At 48.7% G+C, this 24,997-nt stretch overlaps 8 protein-coding genes across 8 annotated transcripts, besides 5 other annotated features; 4 read left to right on the top strand and 4 right to left on the bottom strand.

Annotated features, from left to right (window-relative positions):
* Positions 1-1,467: 1,467 nt before the first annotated feature.
* On the top strand, positions 1,468-3,684 carry NFIA_011750 (stress-regulated transcription factor RPN4; the record flags this gene model as incomplete). Its single annotated transcript, XM_001264382.1, has 1 exon — positions 1,468-3,684. The coding sequence occupies one exon, from the start codon at positions 1,468-1,470 to the stop codon at positions 3,682-3,684; it is 2,217 nt and encodes a 738-aa protein (XP_001264383.1).
* Positions 2,252-2,310: a microsatellite.
* Positions 3,081-3,125: a microsatellite.
* Positions 3,685-5,495: 1,811 nt separating the features above from the next.
* On the bottom strand, positions 5,496-7,330 carry NFIA_011740 (putative cell wall anchored protein; the record flags this gene model as incomplete). Its single annotated transcript, XM_001264381.1, has 4 exons — positions 5,496-5,856; positions 5,909-6,378; positions 6,436-7,055; positions 7,114-7,330. The coding sequence occupies 4 exons, from the start codon at positions 7,328-7,330 to the stop codon at positions 5,496-5,498; spliced, it is 1,668 nt and encodes a 555-aa protein (XP_001264382.1).
* Positions 7,331-10,855: 3,525 nt separating this feature from the next.
* Positions 10,856-11,293, bottom strand: NFIA_011730 (histone H4; the record flags this gene model as incomplete). The annotated part of the gene is made up of 3 exons (XM_001264380.1): positions 10,856-10,881; positions 10,935-11,210; positions 11,284-11,293. The coding sequence occupies 3 exons, from the start codon at positions 11,291-11,293 to the stop codon at positions 10,856-10,858; spliced, it is 312 nt and encodes a 103-aa protein (XP_001264381.1).
* Positions 11,294-12,049: 756 nt separating this feature from the next.
* Positions 12,050-12,087: a microsatellite.
* A 36-nt stretch (positions 12,088-12,123) lies between these two features.
* On the top strand, positions 12,124-12,716 carry hhtA (histone H3; the record flags this gene model as incomplete). The annotated part of the gene is made up of 3 exons (XM_001264379.1): positions 12,124-12,148; positions 12,275-12,382; positions 12,439-12,716. The coding sequence occupies 3 exons, from the start codon at positions 12,124-12,126 to the stop codon at positions 12,714-12,716; spliced, it is 411 nt and encodes a 136-aa protein (XP_001264380.1).
* A 1,617-nt stretch (positions 12,717-14,333) lies between these two features.
* Positions 14,334-14,363: a microsatellite.
* A 637-nt stretch (positions 14,364-15,000) lies between these two features.
* NFIA_011710 (MFS transporter) lies at positions 15,001-16,991 on the bottom strand (the record flags this gene model as incomplete). The annotated part of the gene is made up of 4 exons (XM_001264378.1): positions 15,001-15,401; positions 15,457-16,251; positions 16,304-16,558; positions 16,619-16,991. 4 exons carry the CDS (start codon positions 16,989-16,991, stop codon positions 15,001-15,003), a joined length of 1,824 nt encoding a protein of 607 aa, XP_001264379.1.
* A 2,721-nt stretch (positions 16,992-19,712) lies between these two features.
* Positions 19,713-19,735: a microsatellite.
* Positions 19,736-19,983: 248 nt separating this feature from the next.
* NFIA_011700 (uncharacterized protein) lies at positions 19,984-20,967 on the top strand (the record flags this gene model as incomplete). Its single annotated transcript, XM_001264377.1, has 3 exons — positions 19,984-20,484; positions 20,546-20,855; positions 20,912-20,967. The coding sequence occupies 3 exons, from the start codon at positions 19,984-19,986 to the stop codon at positions 20,965-20,967; spliced, it is 867 nt and encodes a 288-aa protein (XP_001264378.1).
* Positions 20,968-21,607: 640 nt separating this feature from the next.
* Positions 21,608-22,420, top strand: NFIA_011690 (uncharacterized protein; the record flags this gene model as incomplete). The annotated part of the gene is made up of 1 exon (XM_001264376.1): positions 21,608-22,420. The coding sequence occupies one exon, from the start codon at positions 21,608-21,610 to the stop codon at positions 22,418-22,420; it is 813 nt and encodes a 270-aa protein (XP_001264377.1).
* Positions 22,421-23,210: 790 nt separating this feature from the next.
* Positions 23,211-23,592, bottom strand: NFIA_011680 (uncharacterized protein; the record flags this gene model as incomplete). The annotated part of the gene is made up of 2 exons (XM_001264375.1): positions 23,211-23,330; positions 23,395-23,592. 2 exons carry the CDS (start codon positions 23,590-23,592, stop codon positions 23,211-23,213), a joined length of 318 nt encoding a protein of 105 aa, XP_001264376.1.
* Positions 23,593-24,997: the final 1,405 nt, after the last annotated feature.

Genomic DNA, 24,997 nt, shown 5'->3' with positions numbered 1-24,997 from the left:
CACTAGTCTAGTTGTTTAGATGTACGGTTTTACTAATAGCTTCGACATTATTTTATAATATTACAGAGTGCTAGTATCTACTATCAAAATGGTCTACATGCGAGTCATGGAGTGCTGGCATAGCCCGGCGACTATCTGAGTCATTGATGCTCATAATTATTGTGGTCCTCGGTGAGTCCTCGGTATAAGAGTCATAAAATAATGACAAATCCATAAGATTTATTTTCATGTTTGAATAATCTGTATTCCGAGGGAAAAGAAGGACAAAGAAGCATCAAGAACTAGATACCAGTTGAATCGGGAAATATCTCGGGTTTGTCCGACTAATTGGGCCCTTCAGGCATAACTGCACTCCCGAACTTATTCTGCACAGGGAGTGTGGCTCAGTCACTGCAAGGGGATAGATGGTAAAGTGCCAGTGCTGAATGACCTGTCTGCGCTCCGTAGTCCGTACTCGGTGGTACCTGCTCGAGGACAACGCATCCATCTTTAGCTGCAGGAATTGTGGCTTGGAAGATACCCGACTCCAGAATGGTGGGTTCATCTTTTTTTGAGTGTCCGGCTAATGGCTCGGCGGGGCGTGGGGCCAGGTGGACGGCGCTAAAACCCCCAGACAAAAACAGATCGATCAATCAAACCTAACCTTCAGGCAGTACGTACTCGTAATTATGGTATTTTTCCCTGGGTATTATTTGTAATCCTGAGTCAAGGATTGTCCGTTGTCATAACTCCTTCGGGCAAGCCCGTAAACCATGACAGAAACTGACTCTGACGCTAAGTTAGTTAGTTCGCTCTGCATTGTACGACGACGCTAGCCGATTATTGCATCATTAACATCATAAATGTCCCTTGTCCCCTCCTGTCCATACATTGATCCTGCTTCGACAACCAGATATCTTGTACATTAGGAATCTGGTCTTTGACCTCTCGAGTCATTCTCACATCATATCCCTTGTTATCAATCGTTTATTAACTCCTGTCTGGGGTTCCCATCTCCTACCTCCTCCTCTCCTAGTAAGTGATTCCTATACTCTACTATACTACATTTTCATACCTTGTCTCCTTTCACCATACACACACAAGCAATTGTCATCACATCATAATAACCTTCGGTTCAAACTTTATTCATATAACTAATCAAGTAGCTCGCACAAACTTCCAGTCCTCACATCTTGAACCCTCCAGTTGAGACTCTGGTCTGCCCGTCGCTTCCAGACTCCAATATCATATCTGCCTCGACGACTCCGTACCACGTCTCGTCGTCAACTAAACTTCCGCTCGAACCATTCTCTCGGTCGCAGCACGAACGAGTTAATCGGATCTGAGTCCGTCGGGACTTCTTGGGGCCGTTGGTGCCAACCTATTATTTAAACTCTCCTGGCCCCAGTGGCAAATTCTCTTCGCAAATTCCCTCCACTCGGTGTCCATCATCCAAGTCTATCGTCCCAAGTTTTCCAAGAGACCATTATGCTTATGTACCCTTCTGTACGTAAGGGTCTCATCACTGAACCAACTTCTGCACCTTTTGTCCACCAGCAGGACCCCGTTTGCATACAAGACGATCAGTTCATCCCAGACTTCTCTCAGCAAGACCCTTCACTGCAGTGTTTCTACCAAGAACAGCCTCGACTGCAGTCTCCCTTTCAGTATCAACCTACTTTCGACTTTGTCTCTCCGCCCTCTTCCGCTCCCTCGTCACCTTCCTCCTCTCCCGCCTCTACCTTTTCCCACCTTCCCGCGACGGCAGTCGCGCAATACTCGCCTGCCGTCTACGACGGCAGTTCCTTCGAGGCTCCTTCGATGACACCTGCTTCATCGTACAACCCTTCGATTCATATTCAGCATTCGACGTCGCCTCCCACTTCCAATCCATACCTGCCACAATACCAACCGCAATATCTCTACAGCAACCACCATAACAGCAACCCCATGTTGGCGCAACATACTGTCGCAAATAACCACGGTTGGGAAGGCAACCTGCAGCTCTTGAGTCCAGCTCGCATTTCAAACGGTCTTCCCCGGACCTCATATCAAGACTCGCAGCTACAGACCTCTCCTGCCTCCAGCAAATCTGCCCCAACAGGAAGCGTGCAACGGTCCAACAACGGTAGCCTGTCAAAGCCTCTGCCTACACCTGCCCAGACGCCTTTGCAGAACTCTTTCCTCGCCACACCTTTTCAGAACTACGATCCATCCGCACATGATGCTAGTCAGGCCGAGGCAGAAGCCGCTATGAGACGGGCTGTGATGGAGCAGCAACAGCAACAGCAACACCAGCAAAACAACCAGCAACAACAATCACAAAACCAATCAAGTGACTACTCACTGGCTCCCTCCGTTTCGACTGTGAGTCACAACTCGCCGGTGACCCCGCAAACAAGCTTTGACGAGATCGACGATGCATCGAAGGCGATGGCTAATGGTGAGAACCGATATCCCGATGTAGACCGGTGGATGGATGAATACTTACGTGCCGATGCGCTTTCAGACTACGGTAACCACAATGGTAACAATATGACCATCGGCATTCCCAAGCTCAATCGCACAATCTCCGACATTTACCAAGATGAGCTATACAACCCTGCCATCATGCCAGCACCACAGATTCCAAAGCAACCCTCGTCCACCAACCAGCACTACCGCAGCGTCTTTGCAGATCGTCTGCAAGCTGCCAATCAGGGTCACCTCTCTGCACGGTCTCAGTCTCCCGCGGTCAATCTGAACCGTGACCGGTCGCCCTTCCGACAAAACTCACCTATGGCGGCCGAGTTCAGCAATGTTGCTCAACTGGCCACCAGCGTGCCTATGCCTCAAGGTGCCATGAATTTGGGACAGTCGCAGACAGAGCCCAAGACCATGTCTCCCAAGGATGCGGTTCTTGATTTTAATGAGACCGAAGATGCTAGCATGCCGCCATTGTTCCCTTCGAGTCAACCTGATTTCAGTCTCAGTGATGCTTTGGGCTTGCGACGTGAGAGCAGCTCGTCACTACGACAGGCACAGAACTTTCCATCGATGGATTCGTTCCCCAGTCAGTTCAATACGCAGACCAGCTCTCTCTCGCAACAATATCCCTTCGTGCAGCAACAGCAGAACCACCGCCAGCCGCAGCACCAGCAGCAGCAAAACAATCTGCTTCACCATACTCCCGAGTTTCCCGCCTCTCTTCCGCACCTCGATTCTACTGGAAGCGAGGTCATTCAAAATGATATGACTTCACCTCAATCCAACATGAACATCCTACCTCTTAAACAAGAGATTACTCGGCCAGACAATACATCTACGGATGGTGGCACCTACACCTGCACCTATCACGGCTGCACTCTACGGTTTGAGACGCCGGCTAAGCTCCAGAAGCACAAGCGAGAGGCTCACCGCCAGACTACCCCTGGCGGTCATCTTGTTAGCCGCGATCACTCGGCACGGAACTCTCAGGCTGGCCCCCACAAATGTGAGCGGATCAACCCTTCTACTGGGAAACCCTGCAATTCTGTCTTCTCGCGGCCGTATGATCTTACGCGGCACGAGGACACGATCCACAACGCCCGTAAGCAGAAGGTCCGATGTCATCTGTGCACAGAGGAGAAGACCTTCTCGCGCAATGATGCGCTGACCCGGCACATGCGGGTTGTCCATCCCGAAGTCGATTGGCCCGGTAAGCAGCGGCGCAGGGGCCGTGAATGAAAAGCTAGCGGAGCGTTTTGGGCGTATGTGCGCTGATGCACACACCAAATGCTTCATGTCTGGAAGTTTCTATCATCCGATATCGTCACAAATCATGTCACAGCTTCGTCGGAGCGACGAATAGGATGATCCCCCGTTTCTGCACCTGCATCGACGTCTCCGTGACTCAGGATGACGGGGTTCAAGCCTATGATGTCAGAGGCTTATCCCCATTGGTGTGGACCCACCGATGATTCCCGATCGACGGTGACAACTTCCGTTTCGGGATAATGATGCCTAAGGCGCTCAGAATGTGCTAGAATGACATCATGGCACCCTCGTCTGAATTGACGTACAATACGCAACATACACAATGATGATTCGGTTGTTACGTCTTCCAATGCTTTACGATTATCATTTTCCTTTTTTATTTTCTTTTCTTTTTATTTTCTGAATGTTTGTTTCAGCAAGCATGGATTCAACTGTTTAATGCATTGCGTGGTCTTTCCTACTTTGGGTGTGAAAATGGGTTGCATGAATGGACATTCCATTTTGTTATTTCTCGCAAATTGAGATTGTCGCTTGAATTGATCAGCATTGATATGACTCGGGCTTGTGTTTCTTTCAACATGCGCGATGATTTCTGCGCGTTTCATGTGTACCATATGGGCATTTATGTATGAGTGTCACGCTTATGATGTCTGCATGTTTTCTGTTTTGCGTTTGATGGACATTGCCTTGGTGTACAAAGGATGAAGTTGGGATTGTATACTATGGGAACCTGTACACTAGTAGTAAAGTGACAAATGATAGACTGTCGATATTCTTATGCATGGATCCTGTGATTGAGACTGTTGATGCAGTAAGGTATTGTGATATTGCAGTCTGAAACTCCAGGCGTCAGTGGCAGCGACGATCGCAATGTCAATAGCTCTATGTACTCGTACTCGACCCCTTCACCCTTGTTAGAGATTCAAGGATAGTCCGTTTACTTCATACTCAGCATTACCTGGCCCTTCGACCCCTCTTTCAACATCAATACGAACTCCGCGGACGTCCCGGCTCGCCTAACCCCCAGCTGGCTTGATCGACACGTCTGGTAGTTTCAAGGGTGTAACAGAGTTCTTCATACTTAGGTGCAGATTATCTCCTGCTTATTATAGGTGGATGGCACATCCACTGGTGTGGGGGACTCTAGCAGTGGAGATGCTGATTGCGCACTGAACTGAACTCAACTGTTGGGTGGATCGGACTTGCGGGGATGGCACGGATCCTTCTATCTAGTACTTACATGTTAGACAGAATGTGAAGTATAAAGTATCTTTGATTATGCGTATGGGATACTTGTATTGTTTGTCATCCTACGAGAGCGGCAGATTGAATTCGAATGCCCATAGTACCAATGCTCATCGTAGACAGTAATGTCTGATTAGCTGAGAAGCAACCACCTACTCAATGTGTATGAACTGATTTTGAAGTAATAATTGAAATTAAGATATCCCCTAAGGTACTGAAAGTACTTACAGTAAGAGGTCCGATGTAATCCCTGCAGGGTAGATCATGACGCCATGGTACATAGTCTATCCGCTGAGATCCACACTCTATCTTTGGGGTACCTCTGGTAGCTGAACTGTTCTCCACTTTGTGTGGCTGGTGAGTTGGATTGTTCGGATTGCTGTATTGTTGGTATTTACTTGGTTGTATTGATGTTTAGTGTTAGGGAATACGGTTAATTTTATGCTTGTACGATTGTCGTGAATGCTTGCAGATGTAAGGCAGTAAAGCCCAACTACCCGGTATCTCGCGTACATGACTCCCATCTATCTCATGTACTAACACCCTAGTCTATCTATTCGCCGAGCTTCCGAGCTTCCGAGCTCGACTCGGTCGCCGTTGTTCCTCCAGGCTGTTTCCGTGAATATCTCCTTCTCTGCCTCTTCGGCTTCGGCAGCTCGCCGGGCTTCGGCTGCTGCTTGTTGCCGCTGACGGATGTAGAGTAGCGCTGCGGAGAGGATGGCTGCGCCTGCCACAGAGCCGATGGCAATGCCAGCGATAGCACCTTTACTGAGCTTGGTCGGCGCTGACTGCTGGGCACTTGCGCTGTCGTTGTTCGCGGGCGGGTAGAAGAAGCTGGCGAGTTCGGGTGTACTGAACCCATCCGATGGTGTCTTCTTGGTTGCGTTTCCGTTGGGCCTAGGAGAATGGGTCAGTTTCCTATGAAGCTTCGTTGTTGTAGCAGACTCACCCTCCACCGATCACTTGATAAACTTTTGCAGGGACCGCGTAATCTGCAGCAAACGCATCATATACACTGCCCCATGTCGATGTCGACATGTCGTAGATGGCGACGCCTCTGTATTCCCAGTCGCAGGTAGAGAGATCGTCAGACAACGCTCCTCCCACTGTCAACATCTGTCGGTTGGCTACCAGGTGACAGGTGTGCCCGTAACGTGGCAACTTTCCCTCGGAGATTTTCGTCCATGTGAAGGACGGGATAGAAAGCACGTATATCTCGTCGTATAACTCGTTTGCGCCCTTGCCTCCGTACATGTATATATTGTGGCTAGAATTATCCTTTGCAGAGACAGCGACCAAGCAAAAGTCCGTCCGTCCGTCCGGTATATCCCCTGACGCCTTCTGTGCATACCAGATGCCGTTATCGTCGCCCTCGAAAACGGACGAGATGTCGAAGATATCGATCTCGTCGAATGGCACCTATTGACAGAGCTGATTAGCGACAAATCACAGACCAAACAATGCGTCTGAACCTACGTATGTTCCCTCATTGGACGCGCTACCGTCATTCGCTGGCTTGGTGACACCGCCCACTGCGACCAATATGCCTTTGGGTCCTATCCCAGGGATGTAGACCATGCCACCCTTGACTCGTGGAAAATTTGCCAGTGAGCTCGTCGATATGTTCGTCGCCATCTGCGTGTGGGTATCAATGACAATCAAACCATCCAGGTAGCGGAGAAGGTCGTCCGAGTCCTCCAGGTCATTCGATGTCCCGTTGTTGATGTATCCGTTGAGATAGAATGCCAATTCCTGGTCTGGAGCCTCGCCATACGCTCCTCCTGCAGGCCGGTACTCGGCGCCCAGTGTGACGTCAAATTGATCCCAAGAGCCATTGCTGGTGTTGTACGACCAAAGCGCATACTGCGACGAAGTTGGTTTTTGGAACCCAGGAAAACTCGTGTTCGTATATGAGACTGTTCCGCCATATTGGTAAATGCTCGAGTCCGATGGCCCTCCCGCATACAGTGCACCGCGAACAACCACGGGCGGATCTGGACCAGTTCTGGGATTCGGTTTCTTCGAGACAGCCCGGATCGAGATATTCTGTTTCCAGTCCCAGGAAGACGTCAGGTCGACCTCGATCAAGCCGGTGTCTAGGTAGGGTTAGCACTTCCGACGTGAGTCTCTCGAACTTGCACCAAAAGAACATACTATATCCAAGCACTCGAGCGCCTTCTGCCGTTCCGTTGTTGTTTTTCGCCACGAAGATCTCCAATCCTCCGTTGATGTACAGAGTCTTATTCTTCACTGTTGACTGGTGATACAGCCTTGAACAGTAATTGTCCACAGTGTCAATTCCCGTCGTGTTGGGTGCTCCTCTTGCCAGCGATACGGCGAGCAGGAGTATTGCTATAAGCAGTGCAGGCATCCTGGTGTGCCTTCTTAAGACTATGGTCATGGTGATGAGCGATATTGCCGCATCAGGGCGAACCGAGCAGCAAGGGCTCTATGTGCCCTCGATGGATAGTAAAAGCGGAGCTTAAGAGTCGCCCGAACTCGCGCCCATCTTCTGCCATTTATTAGTCTCACCGGCTTGTGCAACCCGTCAGTCTGATTCTCCCTCAACCATACTGACCTGCAGGGTGTGAAAATCCCGTTCGTGGGTACAGGCCAGTTTTTCCCCGAAGCCTGGCGAATCTGACGGCCTGAACTGAAATGTGTGGTCGCACTACAGGGTGGAAATCTCCTGAATTAGATGTTGAGACCGCTTATCGCTTACACGATATCAGATTGGGGTCCGGGTTGAAATGATTCTTCCTGTCAACCTTGTGGCATACTCAAATGCTGCAATTGCCGGTTCGGCCCCTCTCTTTTTTCGGAGAGTCAGGGTCGGTCAATCGCCCCTTGAGCGACGCCAGGACATTTTAGCCCTCGCATCGTCTCTCTAGGGAGGTGCACAACCCGCATATGCATTGACGCCCCGTCTCATACTGGCCCGTGGCGCGATCTCTAGTCTGACTGACATCGGCTTGTGTGAGGAACATCTGTCAATGATTGGCGCAACAGGAATGTGCCAAGGCCGTGCCAAGGACCGCTTCGACATTGACTGACACTTCTCCCTTGCAATCAGGGCAGAAATCACTCCGTGGAATCATCAAGTTAAACCGTTGTAGGCTGGGAGAAGCTCATGTGGATGGCCGGTGTGCTTCATCAAGGAATGTTTAGTGTTCGTCCTTCACATTCCTCGGGGAGGGCTGAAGGCTTGTTGTGCTTGTAATCCCTTGCGAGTGTGGATCGAACAAGGAGTCATTTTATAAGAGGCGGGGTATCCTAACAGCATGAGAGGGAGGATGTCAGCAAATTTCTGGTGATTGGGATAATACGGGGATGCTTACTGGCAGCTAAATAAATGAATTGTCGTCGAGTTGCGTGTTCTGCGTTCTGAAATACTCGGGTATCCTGTGAGAGATCGGTGCACGCAGAGGAGTCATGAATCAAAGAGATAAGCTTTTTCTGGTCGCATACTTGTTGGATGGCCCAGTTATGTGTGCAGGATGGAGTATGGAGTTATGAAGTCGTGATCGGCTACGGCGTCGAACTTGGCGAGAGCTTCGTGGGCGGGGATTCTTGTGGTCTCAGTCTCGTGGCCTAAGACAGAAAGGAGACTACAGCAGATGAATGTCTCTGCATCTGAGCCTTTTGCTTTGCTGGTACCCGGGCTGTGTAGTTGCCTGCAATATCGCGTCATTTATGGAGCTCTTGGTGATTTCGACCGAGCAATGCATCCTGGTCCTGTCACTACGGTGCTACTTTCGAAGTCTACGTTGCCTGTCTTGTTAGGACGACCACCCCTCTAGACCATGATCCCTGCTGGTTCGCCTATCCTGTGTATTTGTGATGGATATGTTGGAGTCAACGAGTGAGCCAGTCAGGCGGAAGCCGGGTTTCGTATGATGTGTGTGTTTCTCGTTGTCAAATCAGTTTTGTCGTACTATCTGCCTTTGAATTTGTCTCGGTTTCGTCGCGTCCAAGTGCCCGGACGGGGGCTATCAGTCCACGCGTAATGTCCTCTAATCGGAGCTACAGGTCTAACGACACCAGATAAAGTCGCCCGTCGTATATCCGGCGATAACGCGCATCGTAGGTGTATTATTTCCTTGTTATACCGCTGCTGCGAGCCTCCTTCTCTTGCTGCATTTCGAACCCCCTTATCTTGATTTCCTGTGTTTCGGTGTGATCGCTAGTGAACGTAGTAGTATTCCGTAGCTGAAGGTCCGTTCGAGTCGTAATTTAATCCCATGGTCAGTCGCAGGGGCTGAGCAACAACCCATGTCATGTGGAAGCCGGGAAGGGGAGAATGGGGGCCGGAGGGCGGAGTATTGCGTGCATTATGTGTAGTCCGAAGAGCTGTGTTTTCAACTTGGTGTCAGTTTGGTATGGATAGTTCAGCTCAAGTTTATCGCGTGCATTGTGCCTTCATGAGCTTCGATCTTGTGTTGGATCAGTTAGTGGAAGCTGGCGGTATCATCATAATCCGCAGTTCCAGCATGCTGATACAGCTAATGACCTGAGTGCGGGGAAAGGAGTAGATTCCCTCAATATAACACGTAGTGTGAAACATTTGGTTGTCCTTACTCTCCTATATGGTTGTCTCTGGGTGGTTGACTCGAAAGGTTATCGCAAATGCATTGCGTTGTGTTGAGGAGATGAGTCGATGTGGTGTCCTTGCCGATCGGCCGTACCCCCGAGTTGAACCCCAAGTTGAACCGGGGTTCAACTCCTCCGCCATGAGCGCGGTGTCCGTAAGGTAACCAGCTACCATCTTTGATTTCTCTTGATCCTCAGCCTGCGGACCTTTCGGTGTTAAATAGTATATTCGGGCTGACATATTCTATTGCTCTGCTATAGGTTTGTCCGGTTTTATAGTCATTACTGCGATTTTTGTGGCGAAAAAAGGTCGTCTAGTAGTCTTTTGCCGTCGAACCTGTAGATATCGCACCTACAGCTCTATGAACGTCGTGTATGAATGGAATATCGGTTTGTAGTCTTCTAACATAGACCTTGTGTGCTTTGATTGTGTTTTGTGTCGTTTTGAGCGTAGGTGGTGCCTATATCCAAGTATGTTGTGTTGGGTTCGTCTATTCCATATGTTCATCGGGAATATATATATGACTCCCTACAAGTACTGCACCACATCCAGACAACACCCGGTGTACTTCAACACAACGAGACAAACGTCCAATATTTATTAGTATTATCAAGCTTCTAGATGACAGCATACGGAAAAAACAAGTAAAACTACTAATTTAATGTCGGCTGAAGTCGAGATCAGACATATTATCGAACACCGTCCGACGCACCAACTCATGTACGAGGCGCAGCATTTACACCCACAAGCGAAGACATACCCACAATAAACGGATATGAACCGGCTGCTACGGAAGAAGGGCAGAAAAAATGTCACACAGACACGCGAAATCACTTGAAAATACATAACATAAACACGCAACATGTAACACCCATCCGCCGGAATTCGACGAGACCGGAGCATGACCAGACGCGCAAAGGCGCTACGAAAAGAAAGCTACAAGTACCACATATACAAGACCAAAAGGTTGAATGTTTTGACCGTTCGTATTCATATTAGATTGCGTTTGATGCTGCAATCTCTTCAAGCCCGGGGCACAGCCAGAAGCATAAAGGCCGCTATGATACAGAAATTCAAACACGAACACTAGCAGACCAGTAGTGGACGCGCAAGGGTAGTAAAATAAAGCATGATAAAAGCAAACCCAGAGACCCATGACACTTTAAATGAGCAAAGAAAACACCACAACGTCCCAGTCATACCGTAAACCAACCCGAAAAAGCAAACCGTCGCGTCACTGCTGCGGAAGGACAATCGACGCGCCGACCGCGCAGGATGGCTGAAAAAAGGAAAGCAAGAGAACGTTTAACCACCGAAACCGTAGAGGGTGCCTGAGAAAATTGTCAGAGACGCGTCAAAACCCGCAATAAACAGAGATACTTACGGCCTTGTCTCTTCAGAGCATAGACGACGTCGAGGGAAGTGACAGTCTTTCTCTTGGCGTGCTCAGTGTAGGTGACAGCGTCACGGATGACACCCTCAAGGAAGGTCTTGAGGACACCACGGGTCTCCTCGTAGATCATGGCAGAAATACGCTTGACACCACCACGACGAGCGAGACGACGAATAGCGGGCTTGGTGATACCCTGGATGTTGTCACGCAAAATCTTGCGGTGACGCTTGGCACCACCCTTTCCAAGACCCTTGCCACCTTTGCCGCCTGTAGAGAAGAAACGCGTCAGTGACTGCGGTCAAGTCGCGTCATACTTGTGATGAACAGAGAAGCTACTTACGTCCAGTCATGTTGATAGATAGGAATTTAAAAAGGACTTTGTGTGTGTGTTTAGATAAGTGGAGATGTCGAGATAACGACTTTAAGTGGATGACAGATAGGACTGATGGAGGAGAGAAGAGCTTGAAGAAGTTTGGGACGGGAGATATTTGTATAGAGGAAGGAGGAGCGCGGGGAGGCTACTGGAATCACACGCTAAGAAAGGGATCGACCAATCAGAAGAGAGGATCCTCGCAGCGGGTTTGATCTCTCGGCAGCGTGACGGAACAGTGATTGATCCCGGTTGGAATGCCTTGATCCCCACGGAATGCCGGCCAACCTCTCTGATCAGAGTCGTAAAATAATTAGAAAAATTCCTAAGTACTATTGGAAGAATTCCAGATGATCGAAATACTTGACATCCTAAACTTGTGGTTGGGATCAAGGTGTTCTGGGGTGGTATTCTATATCAGTGATCCTGCGTTCCTATTGGCTGATGCGGGAAGCTGTCTCGCTTAGCGCTCCGAGCAAGGGCCGCCTGCATTCTGCGTACTTTCATGGTTCCTGCCAAAATTCAGTACCCGAAATCAGGACTTATGGTGTGCTGCTTTCCGACCACTTTTTGTGATCGAAAGAAACCGCGCTAAGACCATCCATTTTTGCTGGCAACCCAACACCACCCTCCCAGATCACCACCCCTTCTCGCTTACTACAAATACCTTACCCCCCACCCACCTCCTCCATCCTTCTTCCATCTACTCACTACCACGACACTCTCGTCATCTCGACCATCGATCTTTCATCAACACCATCAATTTTTCATCAATAAAACATCAAATTCCATCAAACCTAATCATTAAAAATGGCTAGAACCAAGCAGACTGCCCGTATGTATTAACCTTACTGTCGTTTCTCTTGTTGTCGTCGGCCTCTGCCAAGATCGTCTCACGGTCGCGTCAGTGGTCGACACAACCACGCGTCACTAAGAAACATCCTGCTAACTGTGTTAATAGGTAAGTCCACTGGTGGCAAGGCTCCCCGTAAGCAGCTCGCTTCCAAGGCCGCCCGTAAGGCTGCTCCCTCTACCGGTGGTGTCAAGAAGCCTCACCGCTACAAGCCTGGTAAGTCCCTTCTATCATGTGCCGGTTATCCAACATGTTCTAATGTTTGCCCAAAGGTACCGTCGCTCTGCGTGAAATCCGTCGCTACCAGAAGTCCACTGAGCTCCTGATCCGCAAGCTGCCCTTCCAGCGTCTGGTCCGTGAAATTGCTCAGGATTTCAAGTCCGACCTCCGCTTCCAGTCCTCTGCCATCGGTGCTCTTCAGGAGTCCGTTGAGGCCTACCTCGTCTCCCTCTTTGAGGACACCAACCTGTGCGCCATCCACGCCAAGCGTGTCACCATCCAGTCCAAGGACATCCAGCTCGCCCGTCGTCTCCGCGGTGAGCGCTCTTAGATGCTTTCTATCTAATGAGTTGTGTCTTTTTCCGGTTGGCTCTTCTGGGAAGGCGATAACGGGGTTCTGTTTTTCTTTTTTATGATCACTGGCGATACATGATGGGTTTGCTTGCTTTCGAATATCAATGGGTTCGGCACTGGGTTTCAAGTTTTTCTTCACGATGAATAGTAGGCTGCCGATTCAGCGGCTGGGATTTGCTCATGTACATTACGGATCTCTCGAGTTGCTGTCCTTCGGGATGCACCACATCGCGGCATAGACGCGAAATGCGAATATCTATGTTTACATCAATTCAACCCAGTCCGTGTCTTGCAATGTTTCTCGACTATTCTTGTTCCACTGATTCTGTAGCGGTGACGCGCCACGGTCGCAACTCCGGCGCGTACTAGTCACCGGCCAGGTCATCGTAGAACCATGCTTGACTAAACGACTTCATCTTTACACTGCGAAGAATTGTCTGTCGACATAGTCCTTCTATCTAGCCAACTCAACTCTGAAGCAATATAGCGGTTAAGAAGTCGCTCCATGTCCACATAGAATCTGCACTTGGTGAAGACACAGTGGCGAATCGTTCGACACAGGATATCTCATATTATTACGACAGTGTAGTGACAACTAGGAATTGGAATGATGATGACGTTAATGCTATATGATGCATATGATGCTGGGAAGACATCCTGACAAGTCATGGAGTAGCAATGACGACGACAGTCTGCTAGCGATCCCACGTCTTCTATCTTCCTTCAGCGATACGGAAGACCAAACGATGGATAGAATTCGGTAGTGGTATAGAACTGCATACGCGGTAAGAAATATTGCCCGGGAGATAGAGAAATCCTACGAACCTGGCTACTGAGCCTGGCTGGTCTGCGCGTCTCTCGACTCTCGGTTTCGCCACTTGCTCGTCGTCGGCGTTGGCCTTTTTCGGTCGGAATCACGCACAGGACGTTCTTAATTGCGACTGAGTTGTGAGCCGATCGCTCTCCTGCTCTATCGACTTGTAATCATATTGGAAAAAAGACTGGTGAAAACAGTACGACGATCAGGTAGACTCACTCTGACAGGTAATCGATCAACCGCTAGACCTGGAAAGTTGGTAAGAGCCAAACGCATCCATCGCCTGTTGGTCCAAGGACCGGTGTTCAGAATCAATATCGCTTCGACGACACCTCGTGCGCTCTGGGGTATATGTTTGCTCACTCACTGTCGCTGCGAATAATCTACGCAATGCGAAGAGCACGAATTACGATGACAGAAACTCGGCTAACTAGCTGCTCGAGTGAAAGCGAAAGCGAAAGCGAACGCGGGATGAAGTGCTCTCTACCTACGAACACACATACGAAAAAGTGCGAGATTGCATTTTCGGATGATTGAGCTATTTGAAGCAGCAATGAGAGTGGCAGAGTGTGTTGCAGAGCGGCTATCTAGGCTATAGGGACTCTTCGCACGACAAGGAGGATGAGGAGAGCCACGCTGGGAAACAACGTTGAGGAGACCGACCGAGTTGTAGAGGATGAGCACTTACAACAGACCATATCAAGACTCTAAATTCCAACGCCATTTCGCTAAGCCTGAAGAGGAACATCCCAGAGGATACAGCAAGCTAGAGTCACAGTAGCTGTTCAAAAAGTAGCTGTTCAAAAAAGATTAGATATGGCGATACTGGGCGACCATGATAGAGCGGCGACGTGATGCTTCGACTTGGTTTTTGCAGCAGAGATGCTGACGAATTTTCCCGAGTACTTGTTCAATTTCACCGAGCCAAGGTCCTCCGCGCTTTGCCCGACAATTGATGTCAGAAATCCTTCTATGTGTTTGATTATCTAGGATGCAAGTCGACGGCATTTGGGAAGAACCGAGATACTAGAACTGAGATACAGCCATTGGATGAACGATCTCTAATTAGATATAAGTATATGTTCAACTGTACAGGATAAATACAACAATTCTCTTCCAATGCAAAGACGCCATCTATAATGCAAACATAACAAGACATGAGCTGAGTCAACATCAGTCGGGTATATGACTTCTGAACAAAGACAAACTTTTCTTGCCATAATCAAGGTGCATATGCTCTGGCCGTAACAAATGACGAGGGCATCAGCGTATTATAGACACGTGTTGATAAGGATTATTCGGTATCGACAAATATGTGTATGTGCCTGACCTGCACGCTGCTAAGTCAAGCAGGTTGGGGCGTCCTTGAGTATGGATCGAGCAAACGAGCGACTGATGGTCGAAGCCCGTTGAGAGAGGAGGATGAGACAGATTTTCTGGACGTTCATTTCTTGGTGAACGACTCGCGAGTGTTGACGCGGTCGATATCGTAAGGATTTCCCTCGTAGCTGACGACGCGACGCAACGAAGTAGCCGTCCGTGTGGAGGCTCTGCTGCGCATCTGCCGGACATCCGGAAGCTCTTCAACGTTGGACTCAGTCTCGCTGACATCAGATACGTCAGGGGCAGGTGCCTCCGTGCGGTCAAAGACGGGCTCCTCTGTCTCCTCAGACTCTGGCTCTGGGGCTTGCTTCATCTGCTCGGCAAGCTTCCGCATGAACGCATCTGATTTGGCGGCATACTCGCAGCGCTTACGAATGGCAGCGCCGTACTTGTAGAACAGGAAGGGGAACGGAACACACGCCAGCGCCAAAAACGCCGGGATTGAGGACGCCCAATGGATTCCTGTTTGCACAATTAGCCTCTTGTCAGCAAGGATAGATTCGAAAGAAAAACTCACCTAGATCCTGATACATATAGGTGGTGAACAATGGGAAAACGGCGCCGAAAATAGAACGGAGGACGGAATTGGCTGCGAGGACTGAGGCGGCGAAAATGGTGTAGGCATCGATGAGATAGTTCATGATGCCCAGGAAAACCAGAACCATACCGAAACCGAACGGAGCACCGGCTAGGATGCAAACAATCCAATGGATCGACGGATAATTGGTCCAAGCGAACCAGAAGAGTCCAATAGGGATGGCAATCGAAGCAATCAAGGTGGGCGGCAGGCGTGCCTCAGGGGGGGCGAATCCACCGTGCTTGTCTTGAACTTGGACATAACGCTTGTTGTCCCAAACACTGTAGGCGACAGCAAACATCATGCCAACCATGATTCCCAGGAATGGGAGACTGCCAACGCCTTGGTTCCATTGACGGACTCCCTGGAAGACGATCGGGTAGGCAGAGAAGAGCATGTAGAGGGTTCCATAAATGATGGCCATGTACAAACTCAGGAGGAAGACGATCGGTTCCTTGAAGAGCAGAATCCAGGGGCGAGACAGCGCAGTCTTGAAGGCGTCCTTGAGAGTAACTCTGCCCTGGTCGATGTCGATCTTGCTGACGTACACTTTACCGGTGTGCTTTGACAGCTTCTCGGCGCGGCGACGCAGGAGAACAGGCGCATAGGTCTCAGGAACGAAAATAGTGCAGATAATCCAAACTGCACCTGAGAAGGCACCCAAGAAGCCCATGACCCATCGCCATCCTGCGTTCATTCCGAGGAAGCCACCAATGATTGGACCCAAAACAGGACCTGAGACGCATTAGCATACGATCAGTGCAGCATAAGGAAGAAGATGACATACCCAAGAATGGAGCGGCAGCAAAAAGACTCATCGCGATACCTCTCTGCTTGGCGTGGAACATGTCAGCGATGACACCACCCGCATTGGTCAAAGGCGATGCTCCGAAAGCGCCAGCGAAGAAACGAAGGATGATCAAAGTCCAGCTATTCTGCGAGCCAGCACTTCCAGCATTAAAAGCCGTGAGTGCGCAATAGGTGACGGTGAAGATAATTTGACGGCCGAACATCTCACTCAGAGGTGCCCAAAGTAGAGGTCCTATTAACTGTATTAGCCTCTTGACAGGTAGGCTTCGAACAAAGCCTGGAAACAACTCACCAATCGCGAAACCCAAGACGAAGAGCGAAACACCGAGCGTAGCAACCTCGCTTCCAATATGGAACTCGGCTTCAATCTCTCGAACACCACCGGTATAAGCTGAAGAAACCAGTGCGACTGCCAGCGTCGAAACAGCAACAGTCATGGTCAGCGACCATTTGCGCAGTTGAGTCCATGTCATAGGATTGCGAGGATCGTTTTCCATCCAAACAACCTCATATGGATCCTCCTCGGTTCCTGAGCCTTTGTAGGGATAGTCGATGATTTGCTGGGTGAGGACACCTTGATCTACCACCAGTCGCCAGTATGGAATCTTCTGTGGCAAGGATTGTTCGATCTTTTCAGGGTTCTGGTCCCCTTTTTCGGTCGCCATGATGGGCGATTAATCGGTGCGGAACCCGAGCGGAAGTGCGGAAATATGCGGTTTGATCGTAAAATACTCGGGAGTATTATAGATCTGGATAAGACGGATCCGAGATTGTCTGTTTCTGAAAGAGCGATCGCGGTAGATGAAGAGAGATTAGGAATTCAGGTAGTATAGACAGCGACCGCCGAATGCGGAGGATGGTGAAGTATATAGTGCTCTGAATTAGGAAATAGTCGAGTTGTACTGTATGTACAGAAAAACGTAAGGTAGGTAAGGAAAGAAAAATGTATGGGGTATCAATAATAACAAGATAAGGTCACTCAAGAAGACCAGAACAAGAACGATGGAAAATGAGGAACATATATAACTTGCTTCAAGAATGGATTTTTCTATTTTTTTCCCTTTTTTCCCTTGGTTTTTTATCTCTTGCTTCTTGATTTCATGGCACCGTCACTGGGGAGTCATTAGCCTCGGACCCCTGCCGTAGAAAACGCCCTCCTGTATCCATAGATAGCCCACAGAGGGAAGAAGAAGGGAGAATAGAAGTCCGTTCCAGGCCAATCAGCGGGTCGCAACGCCGGAATAAGTGGCATTAATCGGCTTATGCTCAGCATTAGTCCGTCAGCCAACGTCGGCCTTGGCCGATGTGGAGCAAGCAGCCGCCATCTATTGAAGCTCGAGATCCATGGACGCTGGATACCTCGTGGTCTGGATCATTAGCATAAGGTAGGTGGTACAGGCACTGTACTTATCTTCTTCGGTGTTTCGATTCAAAGCTGTTCGTAATCATACATTAGTTGGATTCGAGGTTTGTGTACCTCTCTGCGGGGTATGAATCCAACTGCAAAGCAGGGACTGGTACAGAGTCGACAGAGTTCAATTGTAGCGTCATCGATCATCAACCTCGATCCCAATGCGCACTAGGCATGAATGTGCCGGAGGCTTTGCATAAAATATCTGTTTCAGGACTAGCGTCTCCCAGTACTCGGCTCTCGGCATCTCGTCTTACGGAACTTATCATTCGTAATAATAAACTCCGTAGCATTGCTGCAACTGCTGCAACTGCAAGTCCTGATCATCTAATCTCCGCAAGAGTCGACAGGTCAATACATACGGAGTACACGCATTGAGATGCCGCTTATCTCCGTTAAAGATCACGCTGTGTAAGGTTGTAAATTTATCCTCACTTGATTATCAATCACGTATAATTTTATCCCATCTGCCGGAGCCACGTAATAGAAATTTTTTCTCAAGGGAAGTATCCAGGTGTTTTTGGCCGAGGCTCAGTTCATGAACCTCCTGGATGCTTCTGGTTCTGGTGTTGCCACCGACGCTAAGCTCTCAGACACGGTCTTGGCAGTTGGTCTGATGCTGAATTTTTCTTGCTTGACGTTAGTCTAGGTAGCCGAGATACTGTTCCAGAAGTGAATTATCTCTTGGCAATATACAATAGGAAATCTTATCACAGTGTTTCGATTTAGGAGACGATCATGCCGTCATTTGTACGGAGTAGTTGATCGTCTATCAATCGATCTCAACCTTTTCAAACCTTCATCAGTCAAGACCCTCGGATGGTCGGGTTCTCGATAGATGGCTACTATCGGTCAGGCAGCCAGATTTTATCCATCAGACGTCTTAGTCTTTGAGCGTGTCAGGGGATTTATCAGTCTACCCCTTATGACCCACTCTCATTTTATCGCAAATGAATTGATACCCTACATTCATAAATTATTCGGGCTGCATAACTGTCAAATGACACTTTCGCGTGGACCACGTTGTGGAAGCATATATATAACTCGTATCATTGTTCAGAGTCATCTTCTCCCTGATCTATTACACTCTAGAAACTAGTGTCCTTTTATCTGCCGTAGAACTGTATCGTCGTAATGATCTTGTCAAGCCGAGTCCAACACTCAACGCTTGGGGCTCTGTCAGTTCGGGAATGATACTAAATGTATTGCGCGGTAGCGTCTGCAACACCCATCTGTACGTTCCCCCTACGTTCCACAGTCTGGACTAATGGCCTTTGAGTTTGCACTGATCACCAGTTCGGGCCTTCAAGTTCAGGCACATCTGTCTGAGCCAGACAGAGTTCTCGACCTCAGACTCAACCATAGTCATAGCTCGTACCGAAAATCTGAAATACTCGGGATTGCGTTAGCTTGAAAAGGCTACTACGAGGATATGCCGAGTTCCCGACATCATGTTAAGCAGGGACCACGTCCTGACTTCTTGGAACATATAGATAGCTCTCCAGACCGACAAGACACACGTTACTATTGTACAGCTCAAAGAGGTGACCCACACCTGAGTGCCGCAGTGATTAATGCCGAATGAATGATTTGATGATAAATCAATCAAGGCAGTGTGGGTGGCCTCTGTTTCTTATCAAAGATCAATAGCACGTACCTCCCCTATTTGTGATCTGTAGACAAGCCCAAAATCCCGTAGCTGATCACTAATCAATTTCGTTCATATAAAAAATTCATTCGATACTTTTTTGCTTGTATTTGAGACTCTTGTCTGAGGTACGGAGTAGAATCAAATCTCGATCTCGGAACTCGAAATCTTGCTGTCTCCTCATCAAGTCCTTTGCTTGGGAGCTTCCTAAAGGTCACTCTACCCTGTAATTCATCTACATCGGTCTAGCTCGAACGTTGAGCACTAGCAACAAGGAGAGGAGCAGCTATGCCTCTTCTCCTGGATGGGGAAAGAGGCTGGGGGCGCCGGGGCGGAGCGGGGCGGGGCGGAACTATTATATGCCTAGAAGGGCAGACCGCACCCCAGAGACAGCCTTAGCTTTCTTTTAATTGGAAAGGGATCCTTCACTTATTAGTAGGTAATAATCTTGGTTTGAACTTTGGGCCTCGCCGACTGCCTAGCCTGCTTTGTCATCAGGTTGCCCACCATTCATCCATGGATTCTACAGCCTGCTCATCGTCCCCAAAGTTATCCCCTCTTCATCCCTCATTTTCAGCAACATAATAGTGCTACCGTTATGTCGACTACTCTAAGCGAAATTTACAACCCTGCCATCCCAGGCTTGCCTCCCAAGGATGTGGTGGTGCGCCTTTGCAAGAAAAAGGGCTTTCGCTCCAATACCCTCACCTATTCCGCGGAAGGCAATACCTTTTTTATCAAATATAACAATGTCACAATGGAGGAAGCCCACGCGCAGGTATTCTTCCGTCAGAAGAGTAGGGAACGCAACGCCACCTTCCGGATTCCTGAGGTCTACCACGCTTTTATAGTGAGCGAGGGCGGGGGCACTGGCAGGGGATATACCTACATAGTCATGGAGCATATTGAAATCGATTTTGAGAGAACTGCGTCGGATGAACAGAGAGCACAAGCCATTTCCAAGTTGATCAGTATTCCACCGCCACCTGGTGTCTTTGGGAGCTTGAGCGGTGGCTCCTACAGGCATCATTTCTTCCGAGACAGCGAGCCTCCTGTTCCGTTTTCGTCCGCCGCAGAACTTGAATCTAATCTCAATAGAGTAAGTCTTTCTCTATGTCCGATCGGGGAGCAAATCCCTTGGTTGAACTAACACATGGTAGATCCTAGAATGGTACAACGGTGTCACGGGGAGACAAGATAAGGTGGATTTCAGTACTGAACCGCTCCTATGCTACTATGCAGATGTGCACCCAAGCAATTTTCCTATCGACAAGCACGGCCAGCTCTGGGTGATCGATTTTGATCAAGCCGGAGTTCTCCCTTCGAGCTTCATGAGTTATGCGATCGCTGCGCATCCCAAAAAGCGGCTGCCAGTCCATATCAGAAAAACGATCCCTTTGCCAAAGTCATCGAACCTGGGGCCTCTAGGTCGTGCCACCTATGTGCTCAAGACTGTCCATAATGCCTTTGGTATGCCCAACCTTTTTTTTTTTTTTGGTTGATTCTATTGCTCACATTCTATTTAGATATCCCCCGGGACAATCGCACAAAGGCTGATGCTGAATCCCCGCCCACGGGTTGACACGTTTCGTACTACTGATTTGGTGAATACGGCCATACGCCTGTTGTTCATCATTGCTTGATAGCTGTGGCTCGAACAGCATAACAGTATTGGCTTCTTTGTAGGTAAACCTAACTGAAAGAAGTTTGGTGGTACCAAGCAGGATTCCAGAACTTTCAATTTCGTTTCCTTGCTGGTTGTTCTTCTCACCAGTTTTCAATTCCTGGAATAGGACAATCAGTCCCTGCTGGTTCTTGACACTAGCTAGCGTGGCCTGAGGTCAGGAAACTCCTGTTGGATAGCCTGTAGTCCTTAGTTATGCTGCTGTATCTGCTACCATTAGTTATGAAGGGAGAGCTTACCAGCCAGAGGATTGCACCGCAACTGGGAAAGCACTGATAATAATCATTTTCTTCGGCTTCCCATAGTCGCCCGTCCCGGGTTCTAGGTAAGCTTGTGTGCTGGGATATTCGTCAGATAGTAGGTATGACGTTCTGATGCCTCGCACCCTCGGGACAGACAAAGGCTTCCATGGAACAGAAAGAAGATAGACATTATCCAGGAGACCTCCGCGTACCACGTATCATGAATGAACTTCCGACAACGTTGTCTTACATCTACCACCATCCACTAGCCTATCATCCAGCTATCTCCTCTAGTCATGGATGATACCTACTTCCCTGATGAGCTTTGGCTCGATAGGGAAATCCAATTCACCTCTCCTTCACCCTCCGCCTGGAAATTGACCGTGAAACTCAAGGAAAGCATTAGGCTTTTGAGCGAGAAAGAATCCGAGGAATACCAAGACACTTCCTTGTCTATCGCTATGTTTGAATGCCACCGCTCTAGCGATCCGACTAAGCAAGCACGAATCGTAATCTATACACAGATCCCAAATAAGGGAACCCAGGCTCTGCCCCCCGACATGCGCCGCAGACAAGCTTCCGGCGAGGGCCCTGACGGCTTACAAGAGGAGCTTGAAGCCTACGAACGCCTGGCCAATCACCAGATTGATTTTACTCCTCAACTCGTCGGCTTCAAGCACGAAAAACAAGATGTTAACGGTCTGGTCCCGGACGGGTTCGTGTCTTACATAGCCCACACCAAGGTTCCCGGCGTCGTTCTGGGCCAGAGGTTTTACCGCTTTGGAGATGGTTCTGATATCCCGGACTCAGATGCGCACAGTACCAGACCGCCAGGAAAGCGTATCACGCAGTATAGCATTCCCGAAGGGCTGTTCTGGACCATGCGCAAAAGTGAGAGAGACCTGATTCGGGCCAAATTCAGCGTGATTTACAGGTCAGCACCCAGTAATTGTCGTCTGGCTTATACCGACCTTTCTTCTCGTGGAAGGAAACTTCTCGCAGCAAGTGTCAAAGTCGAAATTCCTTTTCTGGACAATCTGTTTTGGGATCAGAATACACAGAAACTGTCAGTCTTCACTTTGACTCTTTCACAGCGGATGATAATCTAATTTTGCGTTATGGATCTAGCTACATTGACGGTGTATTCGTGCCAACACATGGAACGGTTACCTGGCGCCCGCAGGATGTGGCCTTGTGGGGTTTGGCTGTGTTTCCTGATCGACATAATTTGGGTCTTCAGAATGGAAATGACACGGATTATATTGCTGCAGGCTGGATTCTGTAGGCCTGTTCTCTTACAAGGTCTACCGGTGGCTCCTTTTGGTATGTGAACGGTGGTGGCGGTGTCGGTTGAATTAAACATTGTATTGAGAAGATAGCGGTCATGTCCCATCGCACGAATACTGCCCGTGACATCAATCTATCTCTTATGCGTTGGAGAACAGTAGGCGGATAGTTTAATTCATATTTCAGGGCTTGCAGAGACATGGGATTCCAATACAAACAGCCTTTTTTTCGTCGCTCCAGGGATCTTCTACGGATAACACTCCGTTTTCAACTCATATACATTAAACTTCTGCAAAAACACTTTCTGCTATCTGGCATAGCGAACGTTTCACACTAGTCTACATTTTTTCGGGGTCCTATTCGACACTCTGTTCGCTCTCGGGATAAATCAAACACCTGCCATCAGGGTCTTCCATTAATGTGAGGCCGGGATATGGAATCAAGTGTTCCGAGGTCCAGTGGGGTATACTGGTAGGCAAACCACTGGGATTTGGAGATTGTATTTTTGACCTGATATTCTGTCTGGGCCAGGTTCGCGAGATACCAAAGGCATTGGCGGACGGTGACGACTCCTGGAGAGAAAGCGTCGGCATGCGAGATAACCAGACTATGCTAAATCTCCCAACCTGTCATGGGATCCTGATGCTGTCTCAGGAAAATGGTCTGGTTATATGTTGATATGAATCCATATCTCAGATCCAAATCTCGCATGCATGTATTCGGTGATTTGCCCTTAAGACTTATTAGTACATAGATCACTCGTCGAGGTCGATCTTATGAACAAAAAGAGGCTTACCGAGTACATGGCGACGTCTCTCAACGCAACAGTCAGGCTGTGCTCCGTAACCCACGGCACTTTCAGTTCACCTACGAATCTGATATGTCCCCATTCTGTGATGCAAGCCACGTGGGGAGTCTTTCCGTAGGTCTGGACAGCGGCTTTGAAGTCGCTGAATCTCAATTGCAGTCCTTGCGCCTGGAGGACGCCTGACATGACCTGGCCCAACTGTTGCTGCCACCTTCCTTGAACTCAGTTTTATCCCCCACAACAACCTGCTCATGGAGAAGACTATGCGGTCCAGGTTCCTGGATTGGCCGGAGGAAAATACGGCTTTGGTGGTTGGTCCACGGATGGCGGTCGAAAGCAGACTTGACGTCCCGAATGAAGCCATCCCACTCTGTTATGGTTCCTGTATAGTGAACAGGGTGAAGGGCGATATGTATTGTTCTCGATGGCCCTGTTCGGAGGTCAGGAAGACGCTCCTGAACGGCGATTTTGGAGGTAACTACCTGCGCTCTAGCAGGCATGTTGATTTTGGAAGCGAAGGATGGGTAGGCAATGAGACGACGTGAAAAAACAGGATTAAGCTCGAATCCTTGTGCAAATTCATATTGTGGGACGTTCAGACTACGGTGGAAGAAGGTAGATAGAAGTGAATGAAAAAGTACGTTGCTAGCCCTAGCCCTTCCCCCCAGCTCCCACAGCAGTGAATGCATTTTATGCTAGTCTCTCTTAGTAGGTATATGCATAGTAGTACTTCTACAGCATTCACTCGCTAACTTTGTTATCGAGGCCAGGTAGTATACTTTGAACAGATGGAACCCGCTTGTGATGAGCCCACTAATCTTAAAAGTTCTGTCGAAAGCATTCCTCCTTCTGCCTGGGCTAATAGGGGAACTCCGATCTATAACTACAGAATCACAGTAAGGGGGATCGGAGTGATTCGCGCGGAGGACAAGAGAACACAGATTTAATATGCCAGGCAGAGAAGGAAGCGAACTCAGAAAGACGAGAAATTCCATCCTAGGCTCCAAAAGATGACTGGGGAGGCGAAGATAGATACTCGCAACCAAATAGGCACCTAGGCCGCAGCCCTTTTGTAAGATAACCCTGTTGTTTCACACTACTGGTAAAACTTGATTTGGTCGAGATCTAAAATTGTGGTTGGTGAAATCACATCTGAGAGATGGCTCTAGCGTTCATCCCACTGTCTATATATAAAACCTTCCCTTCTGACCTCCAGATTGATACTGTTGGATAGATAGCTCTCTTTTTGATTATTTTTATGATACAAGTAGTGCTCTGGGTAAATTAAGTCCTTGGGCACCAAGTCAAGTTAAACATAATGCTTTGCTTACTTTTGTTCTACATCCTCAGAGACTTTATATACAAGTGGGTCCTGAATGCTTAGCATCGTCGGGCTGTCAGGGACTACAAGAAAATATTAATAAGCTCTCTGTGATGCATGATAACTTAGTGAGGCAACCTTAAGTGGGTCCCATGCTGATACAGTGATACCCCAGTCCAGGCGATAATCCTCGCCTTTGTTGATACTTCACTGTCATTAGCCATCTCAGTAATGCGGTCCTGCAAGAGGGGAATCCCTGAGAAGTTAATA

This window comes from Aspergillus fischeri, genomic scaffold (assembly GCF_000149645.3).
Source record: "Aspergillus fischeri NRRL 181 1099437636249 genomic scaffold, whole genome shotgun sequence".
Classification (NCBI taxonomy): Eukaryota; Fungi; Ascomycota; class Eurotiomycetes; order Eurotiales; family Aspergillaceae; genus Aspergillus; species Aspergillus fischeri.
Note: the sequence above shows the minus strand (reverse complement) of the source record. Positions and strands in the feature narration are given on the sequence as shown.